At 53.5% G+C, this 19393-nt stretch overlaps 1 protein-coding gene across 1 annotated transcript; it reads left to right on the top strand.

Moving 5' to 3' along the window:
* The first annotated feature begins 161 nt into the window (after positions 1 to 161).
* Positions 162 to 12445, top strand: IL10RB (interleukin 10 receptor subunit beta). The gene is made up of 7 exons (XM_066545592.1): positions 162 to 500; positions 2497 to 2620; positions 4051 to 4220; positions 6802 to 6989; positions 9020 to 9170; positions 9424 to 9581; positions 11480 to 12445. The coding sequence occupies exons 1-7, from the start codon at positions 452 to 454 to the stop codon at positions 11648 to 11650; spliced, it is 1011 nt and encodes a 336-aa protein (XP_066401689.1). The 5' UTR covers positions 162 to 451; the 3' UTR covers positions 11651 to 12445.
* Positions 12446 to 19393: the final 6948 nt, after the last annotated feature.

Raw genomic sequence — 19393 nt, 5'->3', positions numbered from 1 at the left:
CCTGCCCCGTTGGGAAGCGGAAGGTTCGGGTGCCGGGGCTCCGGGTGCCCGCCCTGTGGGGAAGCGGAAGGTTCGGGTGCCGGGGCTCCGGGTGCCCGCCCTGCCCCGTTGGGAAGCGGAAGGTTCGGGTGCCGGGGCTCCGGGTGCCCGCCCTGCCCCGTGGGGAAGCGGAAGGTTCGGGTGCCGGGGCTCCGGGTGCCCGCCCTGCCCCGTGGGGAAGCGGAAGGTTCGGGGTGCCGGGGCTCCGGGTGCCCGCTCCGCCCCGTTGGGAAGCGGAAGGTTCGGGGTGCCGGGGCTCCGGGTGCCCGCCCTGCCCCGTTGGGAAGCGGAAGGTTCGGGTGCCGGGGCTCCGGGTGCCCGCCCTGCCCCGTTGGGAAGCGGAAGGTTCGGGGTGCCCGCCCCGCTCCCGCTGCCATGGCGCGGCCGCCCCGCCGCGGCTGAGGGAGCCGCCATGGCCGCCGCGCTGCGGGCCGCGCTCTGCAGCGGGCTGCTGCTCCTCGGTGAGTCCGCCTGGGAGGGACGGAGCGAGGTCCCGGTGCCGCCTGGCCGCGGGCACGGAGGGCGGCGGTGCCCTCAGGGGGAGCGGCAGCGAGGGGCGCCTGAGGCGGCGGTGCCTCCGCGCTGCCCCGAGCCCGGCGCGGCTCCTCGGGGGCTGTGAGGGACCGGGCAGCCCGGGCAGTGCCCTGTAGGGACAGAAGGGACAGCGGGGCCAGCCTGCCCGGCCACCGCGGGCGTTATTGGATCTGCTGGGAAACGGGGCCGGTCCTGCCGGGAGGGGGACGCTGCGAATCCCGGCGAAACCGCGGCCCGAGAGCCCCGTGTCACTGTCTGCAGAGGGGACAGCCGGGGAACAGGGACAGGAGCAGAGGGAACGGCCTCAGGCTGGGCCAGGGCAGGCTCAGCTTGGACAGCAGCAGCAATTTGCCCATGGAAAGGGAGTTCAGGCCTTGGCAGGGGCTGCCCAGGGAGCTTTGCAGTGCCCAGCCCTGCAGGTGTCCCCTGCAGGTGGCACTGAGTGCTCTGGGCTGGGGACAAGGTGCCCATGGGGCACAGCTGGCACTGCATGGGCTGGCAGGGCTGTGCACAAGCCTGAATGCCCAGAAATATTTCCTCATCTCTTTGGATCCACAGTGCCCAATGAAGCAATTTACCTGGAGGCTGCTCAGGTAGGCAGCACTGTGAGGGAAGGGAGCCTGGCAAGGAAATGGGATTTTTCCTGGGAATTTGCATGCCTGCCTCAGGCCTCATCCTCAGAGCGGGGCAGCGCTCCAGGAGAAATGAGAGGGACTTTGGACCAGGGGTGGAATGCCAGGATCATAAAGGGGAATGGCTGCCAGTGCCAGAGGGCAGGGCTGGCTGGGATCTTGGCAATGAGGAATTGTTCCTGGCAGGGTGGGCAGGCCCTGGCACAGGGTGCCCAGAGCAGCTGGGGCTGCCCCTGCATCCCTGGCAGTGCCCAAGGCCAGGCTGGGCACTGGGGACAGTGGGAGGTGTCCCTGCCATGGCACTGGGTGGGATTTGAGGTCCCTCCCAGCCAAGCCAGTGTGTGATTTGAACTTCTGTATTTGTGATGTGCACTGTGATTTATTTATTTGTTGGGTGCAGGCGTAACCCTGTAGGACCAGAGTCTGAAACTGGTTTTGTTTAAGGCAGGTTCAGATTTCAAACTCTTGCCTGCCAGATGGAGGTGACTGACACAGGAATTTCATTCATTTGTGCATCAGCTGGGGACACAGCTCAGGGGTGGTTATGGGCTGCTGGGGTGACACAGGGTGACCTTGAAGGTCTCTTTCAGCCCTGATTATTCTGTGAAGCACAGACCTGGAAAATGTGTTATTTATTTTAGAGTCTCTCATCAGGTGTGACTCCTGTGGCATTTAAGCACTGCTCTGTTCTGGCAGGGTTTGTTTGCATTGCTTATTTGTGGTGCAGTAATAGGCTGGAATCTTTGCTGTTTTGGTCTCAATACCTCCAATTATGTAAGAATAATTAAGTTATTTTCATTGATATTTACACTAGTTTAGGGTTTCTTTGATTCAGTTCCAAGAAAGGAGAACAACTGGGGTTTTGTCACTTGTGAATAATGCTGGTTAGTGATACTTAATTACATTTAATTATATGTAATAGCTCTCTTGGCTTCAGAGGTGCTGAAGTTTGTCCATCCCCACGCCCTTGTTATTCCCACAGTGCTGCTGGAGCACTGCTTAGAAAAATTGGGGTTTGACAATCTCAGGGAGAGTTCATGCCCCGAGTGCTGGGCAGCACCAGCTCAGTCATGCACCAGAAATGTTGGTGTCACAAGCACTTACTGGAAATCACTGCTGCCAGTAATTTGTTTTGTTGCATAAGGAGGCAGGAGGCAGGATTTAAATTTAATTTATTTGGGCTCTGTTTTTGATTAAGCACCTAAGGCAAGGCAGAGGCTGCATTTAAATTTTGGATGAGTGACAAGTGATGGAGCAAACACTGAAATGTTGGTTCTGATTCCTCTCACAGTTTCTGGAATGGTCCCAGAGCCCCAGAACGTGAGAATTACTTCAGTCAATCTGCACAGCACCTTGCAGTGGGATGCACCACGGTTCCCCAGAGGAAACCTCACCTACACTGTCCAGTCCAAGAGGTGAGGCTGGGCTGGGCTGGGCTGCCTTTCACTCCCACCCACAGCTCTGTGTGCTTGGGATCTGTGTCCTCTGCAGAGCACACTCTGTCCCTTTATCTCAGGGACTTGGCTGTCCCAGGAGCTGTCCCTTTATTTCAGCTTGTGAGAGGCTTCTCTGCTGAGCTGGAGCACAGGGCAGAGGCATTTCCTGGGCATTCACACCCAAGGCAGCTTTGCCCTGTTTGGTTTGGAACCACAACCACATTCTAACACCGGGTGTTATTGGCTCTTTGTGTGTGGTTCCTCTCTTCTGTGATTGAAGAGACCTGGAGGTGCTGAGTGTTTGCCCTTCCCTGATCTCTCAGATGCTCCCATCCCATCCCATCCCATCCCATCCCATCCCATCCCATCCCATCCCATCCCATCCCATCCCATCCCATCCCATCCCATCCCATTATCCCATCCCATCCCATCCCATCCCATTATCCCATCCCATCCCATTATCCCATCCCATCCCAGGGACACCTCCCACTGTCCCAGGTGCTCCCAGCCCCAGTGCCCAGCCTGGCCTTGGGCACTGCCAGGGATGCAGGGGCAGCCCCAGCTGCTCTGGGCACCCTGTGCCAGGGCCTGCCCACCCTGCCAGGGAACAATTCCTCATTGCCAAGATCCCATCCAGCCCTGCCCTCTGGCACTGGCAGCCATTCCCTGGCTCCTGGACTCTCTGCCCATATAAAATTCTCCCTTTTCTTTAGAAGCCCCTCCAGGCACTGGCAGGAGCTCTAAGCCTTGCCCAGAGCCTTCTCTTCATGCTGAGTTGAGAGGATTTTTCTGGGTTCTGTAGCCATGGTCCCTTGATCAGTACATTTCTGGGCAGGCTTTTGATGCAAAGCAGAAAGAATAAAATATATTAAATATCATCTATTAAATCATGTATTGATCAAGGCCAGGCTGGACACTGGGCCTGGAGCACCTGGGACAGTGGGAGGTGTCCCTGCCATGGCAGGGGTGGCTCTGGGTGGGATTTAGGGTCCCTCTAACCCACACCCTCTGTGGTTCTGTTCCATAAGCAGCTCCTGGTCCCTTCCCATCCCTGTTTTCCCTGGCTTTTCCTCGTGTGCAAATCCTGGGGACAGCTCTGAGAGGGTCCCAGTGGGACAGCAGTGCCCTGGCACTGGCTGGGTGATAGCTGGCTCTCTGAACTCTGCCTGCTGAATGCACTCCTAGGACCCTGCCAGGAAATGGGCATTTTTTACAGAAGTAATTTTAATTCCCTAAGTTTATCATGGATTTACAGATGGGTGTAAAGTCCCTAGTGCGAGTCTTACACACCCTGGGTACATTTTTATGTCCCCAAGTGCTAACTGCTTGCATTAACAGCTCTTCTGCCTTAAAGCCATTTAGCCAATTGTAATTACCCATCTCTTACACGTTGTTTCTGTTCCCTGCAGCATCTACTACCCTGGGGACAGCTTTGAGACGCTGGGGACAGAGCTGAGGCTGCCCCAGTGTGACGTGTCCTCGCTGTCACCCTACGGCAGCTACGCGCTGCGGCTGCGCGCCGAGGCAGGAGAGCTGCACTCCCCCTGGGTCACCCTCCTCTTCAAGCCCATGGATGACAGTGAGCCCTCCCTGTTCTTCCCAAAAGTACTGCCTGCTCTGGGAGGGAGCTCGAGGAGAACGAGTGGTTTATCATTTAATCACGTGCTGCCAGTTCTTGGCTGCTTTTTTGTACCTCTGCCGAGGTTGGGACTGAAGGCACTCAGAGATGGTGTTTCAGGCTTAGGTGGTTTTTTTTTACTTATCTGTGTTACAGTCTCACAGCAGTGAGTTCTGCAGTATTTCACTAACAAGGTACAAGATGGCTCACTGTCTTTCTCTACAAGGCCTTTTAAGGCTAAACTACCCAATTAGGAAATGACACCAAAATTATTTTCACTTTTAACCCAATAACTGATCACTCAAAGTCCACAATGCAGACTTTTCTGTCCAATGACACAAAACCACCCAAACCCATGGAGAAGAAGAAGGAGCAGCCTCCACCCTAAACCCTCCATCTTGCTTTCTCTCTATTCCTGTATTCTAAACCCTTAAACTCTGAGTTTCCCACCCTGTGATATCACACACTTCTATTCAAACTCCACCCCCACAATCCCAGTTCTGCCATTCCATTCTGGAAGCTTCTCCAGGCCCTCAGGTCAGTGCAGTGTTCTCTGGGGGTCAGTGCCTGGCAGCACAGAAAGTCTGGAATTCTCAGCAGCCAGGGTTCCAACAACACTGAACTATAAAATCTTATTTGTAACACTGGCAGCAAGCAGAGTAAGTTCACTGTCATTGATCACCTCTTTGGAGGAGATTTTCAAACAAAGCATCATTTTCTTTTAAAATAAGGAACATTTCTATTTTCTATTTTATCATTAGTTACATGACTAAATACATTTAATTACATTGAACTGTGATTAAATACATTTAACTACATTGAACTGTAAAATCTTAGTTGTGACACTGGCAGAAGCAAAGTTCACTGTTGTAAGTATTGATCACCTCTTTGGAGGAGATTTTCAACAAAGCATCATTTCTCTTAAAATAAGGCACAATTCTATTTTCTATTTCATCATTAATTACATAATTAAATACATTTAATTACATTGAACTGTAAAATCTTAGTTGCAACACTACCAGAAAGCAGAGTAGGTTCACTGTCATAGTATTGATCACCTCTTTGGAGGAGATTTTCAAAGCAAGCATCATTTTCTCTTAAAATAAGGAACATTTCTATTTTCTATTTTATAATTTAATTACATTTTATCATTAATTGCATCATTAAAGACATTTAATTACCTTGAACTATAAAATCTTAGTTGTAACACTGGCAGAAAGCAAAGTTCACTGTCATAGTATTGATCACCTCTTTGGAGGAGATTTTCAAACAAAGCATATATTTATTTTAAAATAAACCACATTTCTATTTTCCAGACAGGGAGAAGTTGTCTTTAAGGAGCCAGACTTCCTGTGTATCTAAATAAATTCAGTTACTTCCTTATTTATTGCTTTGCCAGACAAAAAGTTTAATTTCCATTTTTTCTTACTTCAAAAAAACCCCACTCTCACAGAGAAAGGTTAATTTTCAGCCAAGGAATCTTGATTGCACAAGGCAGAAATAATTCAAATGTTTTCATTTTTCAAGCTGATCATGATCAAAACCCACACAACCCCCCAAAAATCACTTTTCTGGAGGGTGTGCTCAGGACAGACAGATGTTGTGGCAGTTTGGCCCAGAAGGAGAAGTGAGTGATAGCCATGGAAATGGTCCTTCCTCTCCTGGAGTCACCACAGCTGGCAAAAGGGAACTGAGTTCATGTAGAGGCTGTGGGAATGGGGCTTGCACTGGTACCTGCTGTTTGCTGCAAAAACAAAATCGATTTCCAGAGCACTTCTGGGAGGAAAGCATTAACTAATGCCTGAGCCAGGAAAAAGAAATGACTTCTTTCTAATGCATGATTCAAAAGGTGACTTTTGGGCTGTGTGAAAATGCCCAGCTGAAGCTGAATTCCTTCTCTTCTCTTCTCTTCTCTTCTCTTCTCTTCTCTTCTCTTCTCTTCTCTTCTCTTCTCTTCTCTTCTCTTCTCTTCTCTTCTCTTCTCTTCTCTTCTCTTCTCTTCTCTTCTCTTCTCTTCTCTTCTCTTCTCTTCTCTTCCTTCTTTCCCTCTTCCTCTCTCTCTTTCTCTTTCTCTCCCTCTCTTTCTTTCTTTCACTCTTTCTCTTTTTCTCTCTCTCTTCCTCCCTTTCCTTTCCTTTCCTTTCCCTTTCCCTTTCCCTTTCCCTTTCCCTTTCCCTTTCCCTTTCCCTTTCCCTTTCCCTTTCCCTTTTCCTTTTCCTTTTCCTTTTCCTTTTCTCTCTCTTTCTCCCTTTCTCCTTTTCCTCCTTTTTTTTGCTCTCTGTTACCATATTTACCATGGATCCCTCTCCTCTCCTCTCCTCTCCTCTCCTCTCCTCTCCTCTCCTCTCCTCTCCTCTCCTCTCCTCTCCTCTCCTCTCCTCTCCTCTCCTCTCCTCTCCTCTCCTCTCCTCTCCTCTCCTCTCCTCTCCTCTCCTCTCCTCTCCTCTCCTCTCCTCTCCTCTCCTCTCCTCTCCTCTCCTCTCCTCTCCTCTCCTCTCCTCTCCTCTCCTCTCCTCTCCTCTCCTCTCCCGTCTCTCCCCAGCCTCCATCGGTGCCCCCGAGGTGCGGCTGCGCTCGGAGCAGGGGGCGCTGCACGTGGATCTCTCGGGGCCCTTTGCGGAGCACGGCCAGGAGCGGTGGCCCCTGCGGCTCTACTACGGCTCCTGGAGCTACAGGATCCTCTACTGGAGGAAGGGCAGCAGGGACACAGACCCGGCCTCTGCCTCCTGGGTATGGTGACTCCCTGAGCCCCACCTGTGCTTCTCCTGGGAAACGCCGTCCTGGGAATGTCCTGGGAGCTCCTGGAGGGTCTGGCACGGGTTACAGGGCTCTGGGCCAGGCTAGGAGAGCTGGGGGTGCTCACCTGGAGAGGAGCAGCTCCAGGGAGAGCTCAGAGCCCCTGGCAGGGCCTGCAGGGGCTCCAGGAGAGCTGCAGAGGGACTGGGGACAAGGCCTGCAGGGACAGCACCCAGGGAATGGCTGCCAGTGCCAGAGGGCAGGGCTGGCTGGGATCTTGGCAATGAGGAATTGTTCCCTGGCAGGGTGGGCAGGCCCTGGCACAGGGTGCCCAGAGCAGCTGGGGCTGCCCCTGCATCCCTGGCAGTGCCCAAGGCCAGGCTGGGCACTGGGGACAGTGGGAGGTGTCCCTGCCATGGCAGGGGTGGCACTGGCTGGGATTTGAGGTTCCTCCAACCCATCCCAGTGTGGGATTCTGTGATTCTAAGAGTAAAAATGGATCTCTCCTAATTACAGTTAATCGAGTCTGTTCACCACAGCTGGGACTCAGAGTAAGTCAGGAGCTGTGTAGTTACACAGCAGCATGGACAGAATTTTCTCTTTCCATAATTATCAATAACTCTGTGTTTTTTCCCTCTCAGTGGGACTTTGGGTTTTTTACCCCCAAAGATTTCTAAAATGGGGAAGGCTTTCATTCCCTGTGGCCACCTGCAGCTCTGCAGTTTGTATCCACTGCAGTTCCCTTTCTCCCTCTCAGGGCCAGCCTCTTCCACAGGCAGTTCTGCTCCTCCATACACAGTGCATGGAGAAAGATCATTAATAATGTGTTAATTAGAGCATTTTGGCCTCTGTTTCAGGCACACAGGAAGCCTCTGACCAGCAGCCAGTCCCAGTTAATGAGTGCTTTTCCATCAGTGCAGTTTTATAGAATGGACTCCAGCAGGTGTAACTCTGATTTGTATCTGTTACCCTCACAGTGCTTTGCCATTCAGTTCCAGAAATCAGGGGCCCTCATTTCCCACCCAGCAGCCTGGTTTCCACTCCCAGGCTCCTGAGGAATGAGGTGTTCCTGCCCCTGGGATGCCCTCAGTGCATTCACCAGAGGAACAGCACTGCACCTGGAGTCTGTGCCTGCAGCACTTCCAGGTGCAGTCTGGGACATTGCCCAGGGATCCCAGAGGCACAGGCAGGGCCTGGGGAGCTGCACAGGGTATTTGTGAGCTGGGTGCTTGCTCCAGGATTGAAAGCTGCCTGGAGAGTCTCCTGTTGCTGTTGAGGGATGCTCTGCAGTTACAGGGACATAACTGATCCTGAGCAGCAAATTCATCTGCTCCGCCTCCTCACAGCTCCCAGGAATATTTCCTTCCTTTCTTTCTTTCTTTCTCTTTTTTTTTTTTTGTTTTGCCTAGATGACAGATCACAGAATCACAGAGTTGGGAAGGCTGGAAGAGCCCTCAGTTCCAGCCATTAACCCAGCAGCCCATGTTCACCACTACCCCATGTCCCCAAGTGCCACATCTACACATTTTTAACACTTCCAGGGGTGGGGGCTGCACCATTTCTCTGGGCAGCCTATTCCAGGCCTCAACAGCTTTTTCAGTGAAGGAATTTTTCCTAATGTCCCTAATCTAAAACTTCCCTGGAGTTTTAAAAATGTTTAAAGATGTTTCCTAATCTAAAACTCCCCTGGCACAACCTGAGGCCTTTTCCTCTTGTGCTGTTGCTCCACCCCACTTGCTCTCTCTGCAGCTGGATGCTGTTTGTGTGTAGCTGTGCTCCTAGCTGATCTCATTTGGTTGGGTGACAGTTTTTGGCTGCCACCAGATCTCATTTATCATCCCTCATTAGTCTGAAACTTTGTTAGTGCTGCTGGAAAGAGCCCAAAGGGCAGTGGTGTGGATGGCTGTACAGTAAGTAATTGTAATTGTAATTCAGACCAGTTGTAATTTAGTTGTAATTGCAATTCCTTGGTTGTTCCTTAGCTGCTCCCCCAGCTTCCCTTTGGTGTGTTTGTGTGTTTGCAGGCAGCTCAGGTGGACACCAGGCACAGCTCAGAGATCCTGGCCCAGCTGGAGCCATGGACAGTTTACTGTGTCCGAGTGCAGGCGCTGATTCCCGAGTGGAACAAGACAGGGCAGCTGAGCAGGGAGCTCTGTGAGCAGACAACCCACAATGGTAACCTGGGAGCTGCTGGGGATGCTGGAACCACCCTGGGATGGCTGGGAGGGACCTCAGAGCCCAGCAGTGCTACCCCAGCCATGGCAGGGGCAGCTCCCACTGTGCCAGGCTGCTCCAGCCCCAGTGCCCAGCCTGGCCTGGGGCACTGCAGGGACCCAGGGGCATTCCATGGAGAAAGTGATGATTTGAAAATAAACACTCAGCAGTGAATAATGACGGTTTTAATGGTTTTTTTCCTTGTCTCTGGCAGGTGTAACCCCTGTGTGGATCATTGTGACTGTTCTGGTGGGGTCCATGCTGGTCGTGGGCACAGCTGTCACCGTTTGTTTCTTCTTCAGTTTTTATGTGTACAGACTCATCAAACATGTTTTCTGCCCTTCCTACATTTTCCCAGAACACTTGAAAGAGGTTTGTTTCCTGCCTAACATGTGAAAATCAGCCTTTCCAGCAGAGCCACTTGTTTTTTTTAAGGCTCTCAGTGCCAAAACATTTAGAGCTTCTTTTATTTTGCTTCCTTTCACTGGCACCTGATAGTCAGTGGTCTGTAATTTGTAATCACCAGCTTTTTATGGCTCAGAAACAGGATGGGTTTGTTGATTTTGAAGTGAGAGAGTACCAGGTGTCAACTTCAGTTCCTCATTTGGCCAATGAACAACAGAAATCTCTGTCTCTCCTGCCTCCTTTTAGACTTAAACCAGCTCCTTTTTTCTCCTGCAGCAATGTTCTGTCAGGAGTGTAATCACAAGTTTTAACTTCAGGAAAGTGTCTGAGGAAGGAACCTGGGCTGGATCAGCTGTACCAGAGCAGCCTGGGCTGTGGAAGGTGTCCCTGGCCATGGCAAGAGCTTTGGGGTTCCGTCCAACCCAACCCATTGTGGGAATCTGTGATTCTATGGAGTCTGAAAATTCCAGCTAAAAGGAGAGCAGTGCCAGCAGCCAGTGCTGATGGGGACCCACTGCCCCTGTCACACAGCAGAGGACAGAGGCTGCAGCAGGGTCCCTTCCCAGAAACAAGGATGTACAAAATACCCCTGTCCCTCCTGTGCTCTCCTGAGTCCCTGCAGCTCCTCTGGGGCTTTCATTCTCACTCACTCAGAGCTCAGCACCCCCAGGTTTGCAGCTGACTTTGGCTCCTGCTCCTGAACACGTGCTCAGCACCAGGAGTGTCATGGAATCACAGAATCCCAACTGGGTTGGGATGGGAGGAACCTCAAATCCCACCCAGTGCCACCCGTGCCATGGCAGGGACACCTCCCACTGTCCCCAGTGCCCAGCCTGGCCTTGGGCACTGCCAGGGATGCAGGGGCAGCCCCAGCTGCTCTGGGCACCCTGTGCCAGGGCCTGCCCACCCTGCCAGGGAACAATTCCTCATTGCCAAGATCCCAGCCAGCCCTGCCCTCTGGCACTGGCAGCCATTCCCTGGGTGCTGTCCCTGCATCCCCAGAGCTCAGCAGCACCAGATCCACACAGGAGTGCTCGAGGTTCCTTTGCTGCAGGTGCCTCTAAGGACAGGGAGAGCTCTGGGCTGGTGCCATCCCAGGAATCAGAGGGCAGCTGTGCCTCCCCAGAATGTGCTTTGGCCAAGGCAGTGCTTTCACTAGGGGATGTTTCAGTTGCAGGTTTGGGCCACAACATTCCCAATCCCAGTTTGGTGGAAAAGGGTCTGCCAGTGAGGGTATTTGTGCTGATCTCTGTACCTGCAGTGCCCAGCACTCCTGACAGCAGCTGGTTTCTCATTCCAGATTCAGTTCAGAATTGTTTTGTCTGGGGGTGAGCAGAGGGATGGAGCAGCTCTGAGGAAAGGCTGGGAGAGCTGGGATTGCTCAGCCTGGGGGAGGAAAGGCTCTGGGGTGGCCTCGTGGTGGCCTTGCAGGGCCTGAAGGGGCTCCAGGAGAGCTGGACAGGGACTGGGGACAAGGCTGGAGGAACAGGAGCCAGGGAATGGCCAGAGGGGAGGGTTCTCAGCAAATCTCTCTTCCCCTACAGCCCAGTTACCATTTGGTCTTTGTTCCCAATCAAAACTTGGATTTTTTTCAAGTTTCTGTCCCAGAAAGACTCCGAGCCCTGGGGTTATTCTTGAGAGGCACTTCCATCTTGCTCCCAAGCCTGGAACGGGATTTTAGGGAGGATGTGACACTGTTGGCCCTGTGGGACTTGTAAGGGCTGAGAAAGCCGCTTGGTGTGTGCAGAACAATCCCAGTGTTTGTTGTTTAATTACCCCAGTGCGTTTGATAACCCCAGTGCTCCCGAGCAAACAGGACGGGGCAGCTGCAGACACCTAATCTTCACTTCCTCTTTGTTTCCCAGTTTCTGAGCAAACCTCCTGGTGCTCCACAGCCTTTCCCTCCCCGAGAAGAGCTCCTGGTTTGTGACAAGCTGACAGTGATTGCAGAGCAATCCCAAACCCTCCCTGGAGGGGCTGGGGATGGGGCCAGCAGGACACCAGAGCTCCCTCAGGACCCTGCACAAGGAGACTGACTCAGGAGTGGGAGCAGCCTCAGGAAAGCCCAAAGATCCTCCTCGTTCTCCCTTGGAAAAGGAGAAGCAAATGGACTTTGGGGTTTGTCTCGTTGCTGTTTTCCAGCAGGAAAACCCCACAGACAAACATGGGGTCACAGACTTTTGACAGAACTATTTTATTTTTTTAAGTATAAGAAACTTGGCTCTAAATGAGGAATTAAATGATCCATAACTTTTGCCACTGCTGGTTGTGGCTCCCTGAGCAGTTGTAGCAATTCTGGCACTGATTATGACACTAAAAAGGAAATGTCATATTTATATATAATACTAATTAATTTAACTTTGATGAACTATTTATTGCAAAAACGAATCAAAATGTTTATAAAATGAATTAGTATTTTGTAAGGAAAGACCTGGTTTATTTTTAAGAAAAGATGGGGTTTATTTTTTTTTTAATGAGAAATGATGTGTTTTTAAGGATATCCCCATTGGCATCATCTTTCTATGGAATTTATTCTTCCCTGATGCAAAGTTGTGAAGTTTTTAGGGTGGGGTGAACTGATGTCTGTGGGAAACTTGGCAGCTGAAGTGGGAGTTAAATGAGGTTCATTTGAATTATCTGCTGATGTGTATGCTTAATTTTAAAATCCAGGGAGCTGTGACTCCCTGCTCCAAAGCCAGCCTCAGTGCACAGGTGGGGAAAGGCTGGACCCAGCACTGGGGCAGAAGTGGGACCTTGGCACAGGGCATGGACTGGGTTTGTGCCACTGCACCAACGTCAGAGTGAGAAATTAAATTCTGTCACCAAAGGAACCTTCCAGGAGTGAAGTTGTGTCTCCCCCTGATGTGGGAATTGCACGGTCCTGGGGCTGGTGTTTGTTATTGATGGGTAAATATCAACTTTTTGGGAGTGGTTGCAGGAAGAAATCAGGAATTGATTCCATCAGTTTTCATCTCCCAGCTCCCTTCAGAGGAGGCTCAGGGGACCCTCAGTGTCCCCAAGTCCCTGCCAGGAGGGCACAGCCGGGGGGGTCGGGCTCTGCTCCCAGGGAACAGGGACAGGAGCAGAGGGAACGGCCTCAGGCTGGGCCAGGGCAGGCTCAGCTTGGACAGCAGCAGCAATTTGCCCATGGAAAGGGAGCTCAGGCCTTGGCAGGGGCTGCCCAGGGAGCTTTGCAGTGCCCAGCCCTGCAGGTGTCCCCTGCAGGTGGCACTGAGTGCTCTGGGCTGGGGACAAGGTGCCCATGGGGCACAGCTGGCACTGCATGGGCTGGCAGGGCTGGGCCAGCCCCGGGGATTTGGGGGTTCTGGGATTCTGTGGAATCTGTACCTGGTTTTTCTGCACTTTTAATTTTGGTCACATTCTGCTTTCATAAGGAATATGAAATTTATTGAATTGATTTTTTCCCAAGAGATTTTGTTTCATTGGTGTCTTTCTGCACCTCTCCCCAAGGCTGCTCTGGGAATGCTGTTCCTGTGTCTGGATCACCACTCCAAGGAACCAGTCCAGCTCCCTGTGTGTTCCCTGTCCCTCCTCCCACAGCTTCTTTCTGTATTTGCTTTTTCCCTCTTTTTTCCCATTTTATTTTGGCTTTTAGAGTGGCAAAATGCCCAGTGCACATGGAGCTGAGGGGGGCTGGAGGTCCCTGCCCCTCCCTCAGTGCTGCTGGAGCTGCTTTCCCCTCTCCAGCAGCTGCTTTGCACAGGAGAGTGAGTTCCTGTCAGGGCTGGAATCCATGGTGCTCCAAGGCTCTGCTGAGGGCTGATAAGGCAGAGATAAGGCTGTGCCAATGCAGTGCAGGCTCACTGCTGAGGCACACCAGGGCAGAACAGGGATATCCCAGTGTCTGCAGGGACATCATGGCACAGGGTGCCCAGAGCAGCTGGGCTGCCCCTGGATCCTGGGCAGTGCCCAAGGCCAGGCTGGATGGGGCTGGGAGCAGCCCCTGCCCCACAGCCTTGGACACTTCCAGGATTTAGGGGCTGCTAAAATCAACCCAGATGTGTTTTTCAGGCTGACATGCACTTTGGCTTGCTGCAGAAATCTTCCTGCCCCACAGCCAGGTAAGCTTTTGTAGGTGAGAGGCCCCTTCCTGTGCCACAGCTCCCCTCAGAGTCACAGCATGAGCCAGGCCTGGGGACAAGGGACAGCATCTGCCTGTCCCCTCTGCCTGTCCCCACATGGGCTGGGTGGCCCCACAGGACAGAAATAATTTAGATGAGGAGCAATAATTTAGAGGGAAGCAGTAATTCACAGGAGAGTTCATCTTGAGCTGAGCTTGTGAACATTACAGTGACAACAAGTCAATAAATCAGGTGAACTTTGACCATGTGCTGGAAGTACATAAACTGGAAGTACAGAGGGATGCTGGAGGCTGCTTACCCTGGTACAGCATGTTCTGGCAAAGCCAGAGAGAAAACAGAGCCCTTGAAGGCCTGGGAGCTCTTGGGAAAGGATTTCAGACCTGAAATGCAAAGAAAAATGGATTGATTAAGGAATAGGGAAGTGGGGAAAACTGAAGGAGAAGAGTCTGAGCTTGTGGTCAGCAAAACAGATTCCAGGAGAGGGCAATGAGGGAAGGCAGAAAGGAACAGTTCAGAGAATTCCAGTCACGGGAGTGGAGGGAGAAAGAGGAACCCAGGAGCACCCAGGGGGTCAGGGACACCATCAGGGTCAGGCACCCCCAGCTGCACATTTTCATCTCTCCTGTTGGGAACTTCGGGGTCTTCCCTGTCCAGCAGGTCCCCCCCAGTCCAGAACGAGTCCCACTGAACAGCAGAGCCAGAGTGGCTTTCACAAAAATCCATACCAAGCTCTAGAAAAGCTTTTCAATTGATTCTTAACCAGAAACGCTTCGTGCCTTTTTTTTTTCTGAGGCAGATTGGGAGAGATCCATTATCACCTGGCAAAATGTCATTTTCTAGGATCCATCACCCTAGAACATTGTTATTGAATCAGTGGCATGCAGAGCAAGGCTCTTCCCCTGAGATGGTGCTGCTGTGACCAGCAGGGCTGCAGAGAGCAGCTTTACAGAAGAGCTGTGAATAATCCACAGGCTTTGGGCCACCTGTGAGCAACGTACTGGAAATATCCCTTCCTTAGGGACTGGAGTTCCTGAAGCTCATTGTGCAGTCCCTCAAGCCATCACTGCAGACACTGAGGGCATGTGATGATGATGATGGCATCACAGAGACAGGAGAGAAGCCCTGGGGAAGCCTGAGAGAGGAAACCCTCGCTCCAGCATCACCAACCCCAGGGCTCCCCACTGCAGAAAGCACCAAGGGACAGTAGAGGTGGCCCTTGAGTCCTAGCAAAATAGAAGGATTGTACCTGAATATCTGTGTAGAGGCTTTGCCCCAGGAGGTCCCCGTTGTCCTTGATGGGCTGCAGCTGCCATGTCCTTAACTGGGCTGCAGCTGTGACCAATGGAGATAACTGGGATAAAAGGGGACGGGTTGGCCAGTCAGGGAGAGCCTTGGAGGAGCTCTGAACTAAGAACAGCATGCAGAAGGAGTCTGTGCTGTGAAGATCTGCAGCCATGAGAATGCACCAAGGAGGTATGGACTCTAGAAATCTGATAACAGCATTATGGGACTCTAGAAATAGAACAACAACACCAGGGAACCTGGTGGACAACTTGCAGTTCTTCCATTTCCCCATCAGCTCTGCCAGCAGCCACTCAACTCTGCTCTCTAACTTCCACGCCCTCCTCTCTGCCCCTCTGGCTCTGTGGCAGCTTCTGAAGCCACGTTAGAGCTCCTCAGGGAGGGATCTGGTTCTCCCCCTGGGTCAGTGTCCTGACAAGAGGGTTTGCACTGGGTTGGGTTCTCAGCCCTGCTGGCCCAGGGGTGGAACCAGGCTCTGGAACTCCCCTGAACAGGGCAGAGCTCCCTGATCTCTGTGAAATTCCAGCCTGGACAGGAGAAGCTCCAGGGAGAGCTCAGAGCCCCTGGCAGGGCCTGCAGGGGCTCCAGGAGAGCTGCAGAGGGACTGGGGACAAGGCCTGCAGGGACAGCACCCAGGGAATGGCTGCCAGTGCCAGAGGGCAGGGCTGGCTGGGATCTTGGCAATGAGGAATTGTTCCCTGGCAGGGTGGGCAGGCCCTGGCACAGGGTGCCCAGAGCAGCTGGGGCTGCCCCTGCATCCCTGGCAGTGCCCAAGGCCAGGCTGGGCACTGGGGACAGTGGCAGGTGTCCCTGCCATGGCAGGGGTGGCACTGGGTGGGCTGTGAGGTCCCTCCCAACCCAAACCAGTCTGGGATTCTGAATATTCTCCATGAAGATGGAACTTACAGATGTGTTCAAAATCACACATTTGGAAGGCACCACAGGCTGTAACCAGAGGTTTATGCTGGGCTTTCCTCACTCTTTCAGCCTGGTCGTTGCCACCTAGGACACTTCTGTCCTTCCAAACCTAATCCCAGGATCATCAAGGCTGGAAGAGCCCTTTGGGATCACCCAGTTCCACCCCAGCACCAGCATCACCCCAAACCCTGTCCCCAAGGCCACATCTGGACACCTCTGGGACAATTCCACAGACAGTGACTCCAAAACCTCCCTGGGGCAATCATTCCAATGCCTGACCCCAAGGATCATCCTGCCTGCTCCTCAGCACTGCTGAGCCCTTGTGCAGAGCTGTGAGCAGGGCTGGGGGGTCAGGAGGAGGACAAGGAACAGAGAGGAGATGTTGTTATGTGGTCTGGGGAGATGAGGTCTGATGGCAGAGTAATGACAGTGTTAAAAATGGGAAAGGCTTCTGAGGGCAGGGGATGAATCACCTGTGTCCCTGAGGGAGCTGGAGGCAGTTACGGGACTGCCATAAAACAGAGACAAGGAAAGTTTTCTAATGATCAAACAAACAAAAAACCCCCCAGGTGATATTGCCTGAGAAGGGGGATATTACAAATATCCCTTGGGAAGGGCAGATAGATGTGATCCCTCCTTGGGCTCCCTGAGGTCCTTCCTTCCTGGACCGCTGTTCCTCCACTTTTCACACAAGATGAAATGCTGTATTTGCCCCTTTCATCCTGTTCCAGAGCTGACATGAGAAGAAACCACCAAATTATGTTTCCTTTATCTGTCAGCCAACAGAAATAAACCCAGCAGAGCCCAAACTCCAGCAGGCCTCATTTCCTCTGTCACAGGAGAGGTTTGGGACAGACATCAATGGCCACAGGGACACACAGTGTCCCCCCCGGCTGCCTGTGCTCTGCAGATAGCACTGCTCTCCTCACAGCCTGGGCAGCACCAGCTTCTGCTCCTTTCTTCTATGACATCGCTGAGGAAGCTCTATTCAAACTCAGCAGAAGACAAACTGTAAATATTTATAGGTTATCAAATGTTTCTAGCAGTGCCAGACTGGTTCAGCAGTTTCGGTTCAAAATGGCGACCCTGAGGTGTGGTTACCTAAATAAATGCCAAAATCAGGCTTCCTTATCAGCTCTTGGGGCAGGAGGTGACAACAACCCTCACAGGCTGAGCGTGCCTCAGGCCCAGCACTACCTACACTGCCCGAGCCTGCATTGATCTCTACAGGCCCAGCAGTGCCTCAGCCATGCCCTCACACACTGCCCGAGCCTGCATTGATCTCTACAGGCCCAGCAGTGCCTCAGCCATGCCCTCACACACTGCCCGAGCCTGCATTGATCTCTACAGGCCCAGCAGTGCCTCAGCCATGCCCTCACACACTACCCGAGCCTGCATTGATCTCTACAGGCCCAGCAGTGCCTCAGCCATGCCCCTCACACACTGCCCGAGCCTGCATTGATCTCTACAGGCCCAGCAGTGCCTCAGCCATGCCCTCACACACTGCCCGAGCCTGCATTGATCTCTACAGGCCCAGCAGTGCCTCAGCCATGCCCTCACACACTGCCAGAGCCTGCATTGATCTCTACAGGCCCAGCAGTGCCTCAGCCATGCCCCTCACACACTGCCAGAGCCTGCATTGATCTCTACAGGCCCAGCAGTGCCTCAGCCATGCCCTCACACACTGCCCGAGCCTGCATTGATCTCTACAGGCCCAGCAGTGCCTCAGCCATGCCCTCACACACTGCCAGAGCCTGCATTGATCTCTACAGGCCCAGCAGTGCCTCAGCCATGCCCTCACACACTGCCAGAGCCTGCATTGATCTCTACAGGCCCAGCAGTGCCTCAGCCATGCCCTCACACACTGCCCGAGCCTGCATTGATCTCTACAGGCCCAGCAGTGCCTCAGCCATGCCCTCACACACTGCCTGAGCCTGCATTGATCTCTACAGGCCCAGCAATCCCCGGGGCCTGGAGCCTCCCTGTGCCCAGGAGAGCCTGGGGGAGCTGGGGCTGCTCAGCCTGGAGAGGAGCCCCAGGGAGAGAGAGGGGCCTCAGCCCTGCCTGGCCCTCTGTCTGTCCCTGTGTCTGTCCCTGTGTCTGTCCCCGTGTCTGTCCCCGTGTCTGTCCCTGTGGCTGTCCCTGTGTCTGTCCCTGTGGCTGTCCCTGTGTGCAGAGGTCAGAGCAGGCCCAGGCTCTGCTCCAGGCCCAGCAATGGCCCCAGAGCCACGGGCAGGGCCTGAGCCCAGCAATTCCCCTGCACAGGAGGCACAACTTCTGCCCTGGGCAGGGACCGAGCTGGAGCAGAGCCCAGAGAGGGGCTGGAGTCTCCTCCCTGGGACATTCCAGAGCCACCTGGGCCCACCCTGTGCCCTCTGCTCTGGGATGGCCCTGCTGGAGCAGGGAGGCGGCACCAGGGACCCTCTGTGGTCCCTCCCAACCTCACCCATCCTGGGATTCCAGGATTCTGGGATCTGAGATCAACAGACGTGCAGCACCCCATGGCACAACAGGCAGCAGCAGCAGTGAGGAAGATTTTTATCCAAAAGTCAGTCTGTGTTCTCCGTAAGAAGCCAAGCCTGTCCCGATTATAACAGCCAGGACGTTGAGGGCACAGACCTTTGCCCACCAGAGTTTCAAATCCTCCTCTCTGAAACCATTGGTCTGCCCACTGACGAGTCTGTGTTTGAGGGGTGGGAAGTGAAAGGTGAACACCTGACTTTACCTCCCCAAGCCTGCAGCTGGGCAGGCCCATGGAAAATATGAAACAAAAAAAGAGAAGAGGAGCTCTCTAATCTTGTGGTCAGAACTTGTGGCTGGCAAAAGGGAGCTGAGCCCAAGCCCCAATTCAGGGGCTGTAATACTCACACTGCATTTAATGCTCACCACATTTGAGAAATGGACAAACTGCAGCTAAAGAGAGATTCCTTCCTCCCCAGACAATCACAGAATCATGGAAGAGTTTGGGCTGGGAGGGACCTCATAGCCCACCCAGTGCCACCCCTGCCATGGCAGGGACACCTCCAACTGTCCCCAGTGCCCAGCCTGGCCTTGGGCACTGCCAGGGATGCAGGGGCAGCCCCAGCTGCTCTGGGCACCCTGTGCCAGGGCCTGCCCACCCTGCCAGGGAACAATTCCTCATTGCCAAGATCCCACCCAGCCCTGCCCTCTGGCACTGGCAGCCATTCCCTGGGTGCTGTCCCTGCAGGCCTTGTCCCCAGTCCCTCTGCAGCTCTCCTGGAGCCCCTGCAGGCCCTGCCAGGGGCTCTGAGCTCTCCCTGGAGCAGCTCCGTGGCTCTGGGTTTGTTCCAAGGGCCGTGCAGGGCGGTGATCGCCGTGTGTCCCCTGCTGGGGCCGCGCTGTCACTTTGTGATACCGGCCAGGACCTGGGGCGGCACCGCGAGGGCCGGCGGGTCCCGACACCGCCCTCAGAGCGGCCTGAGCGCCCTGAGAGTG

This window comes from Molothrus aeneus, chromosome 2, assembly GCF_037042795.1.
Source record: "Molothrus aeneus isolate 106 chromosome 2, BPBGC_Maene_1.0, whole genome shotgun sequence".
Classification (NCBI taxonomy): Eukaryota; Metazoa; Chordata; class Aves; order Passeriformes; family Icteridae; genus Molothrus; species Molothrus aeneus.
The sequence above is the reverse complement of the archived record's forward strand: the minus strand, read 5'-3'. Positions and strand labels throughout refer to the sequence as shown.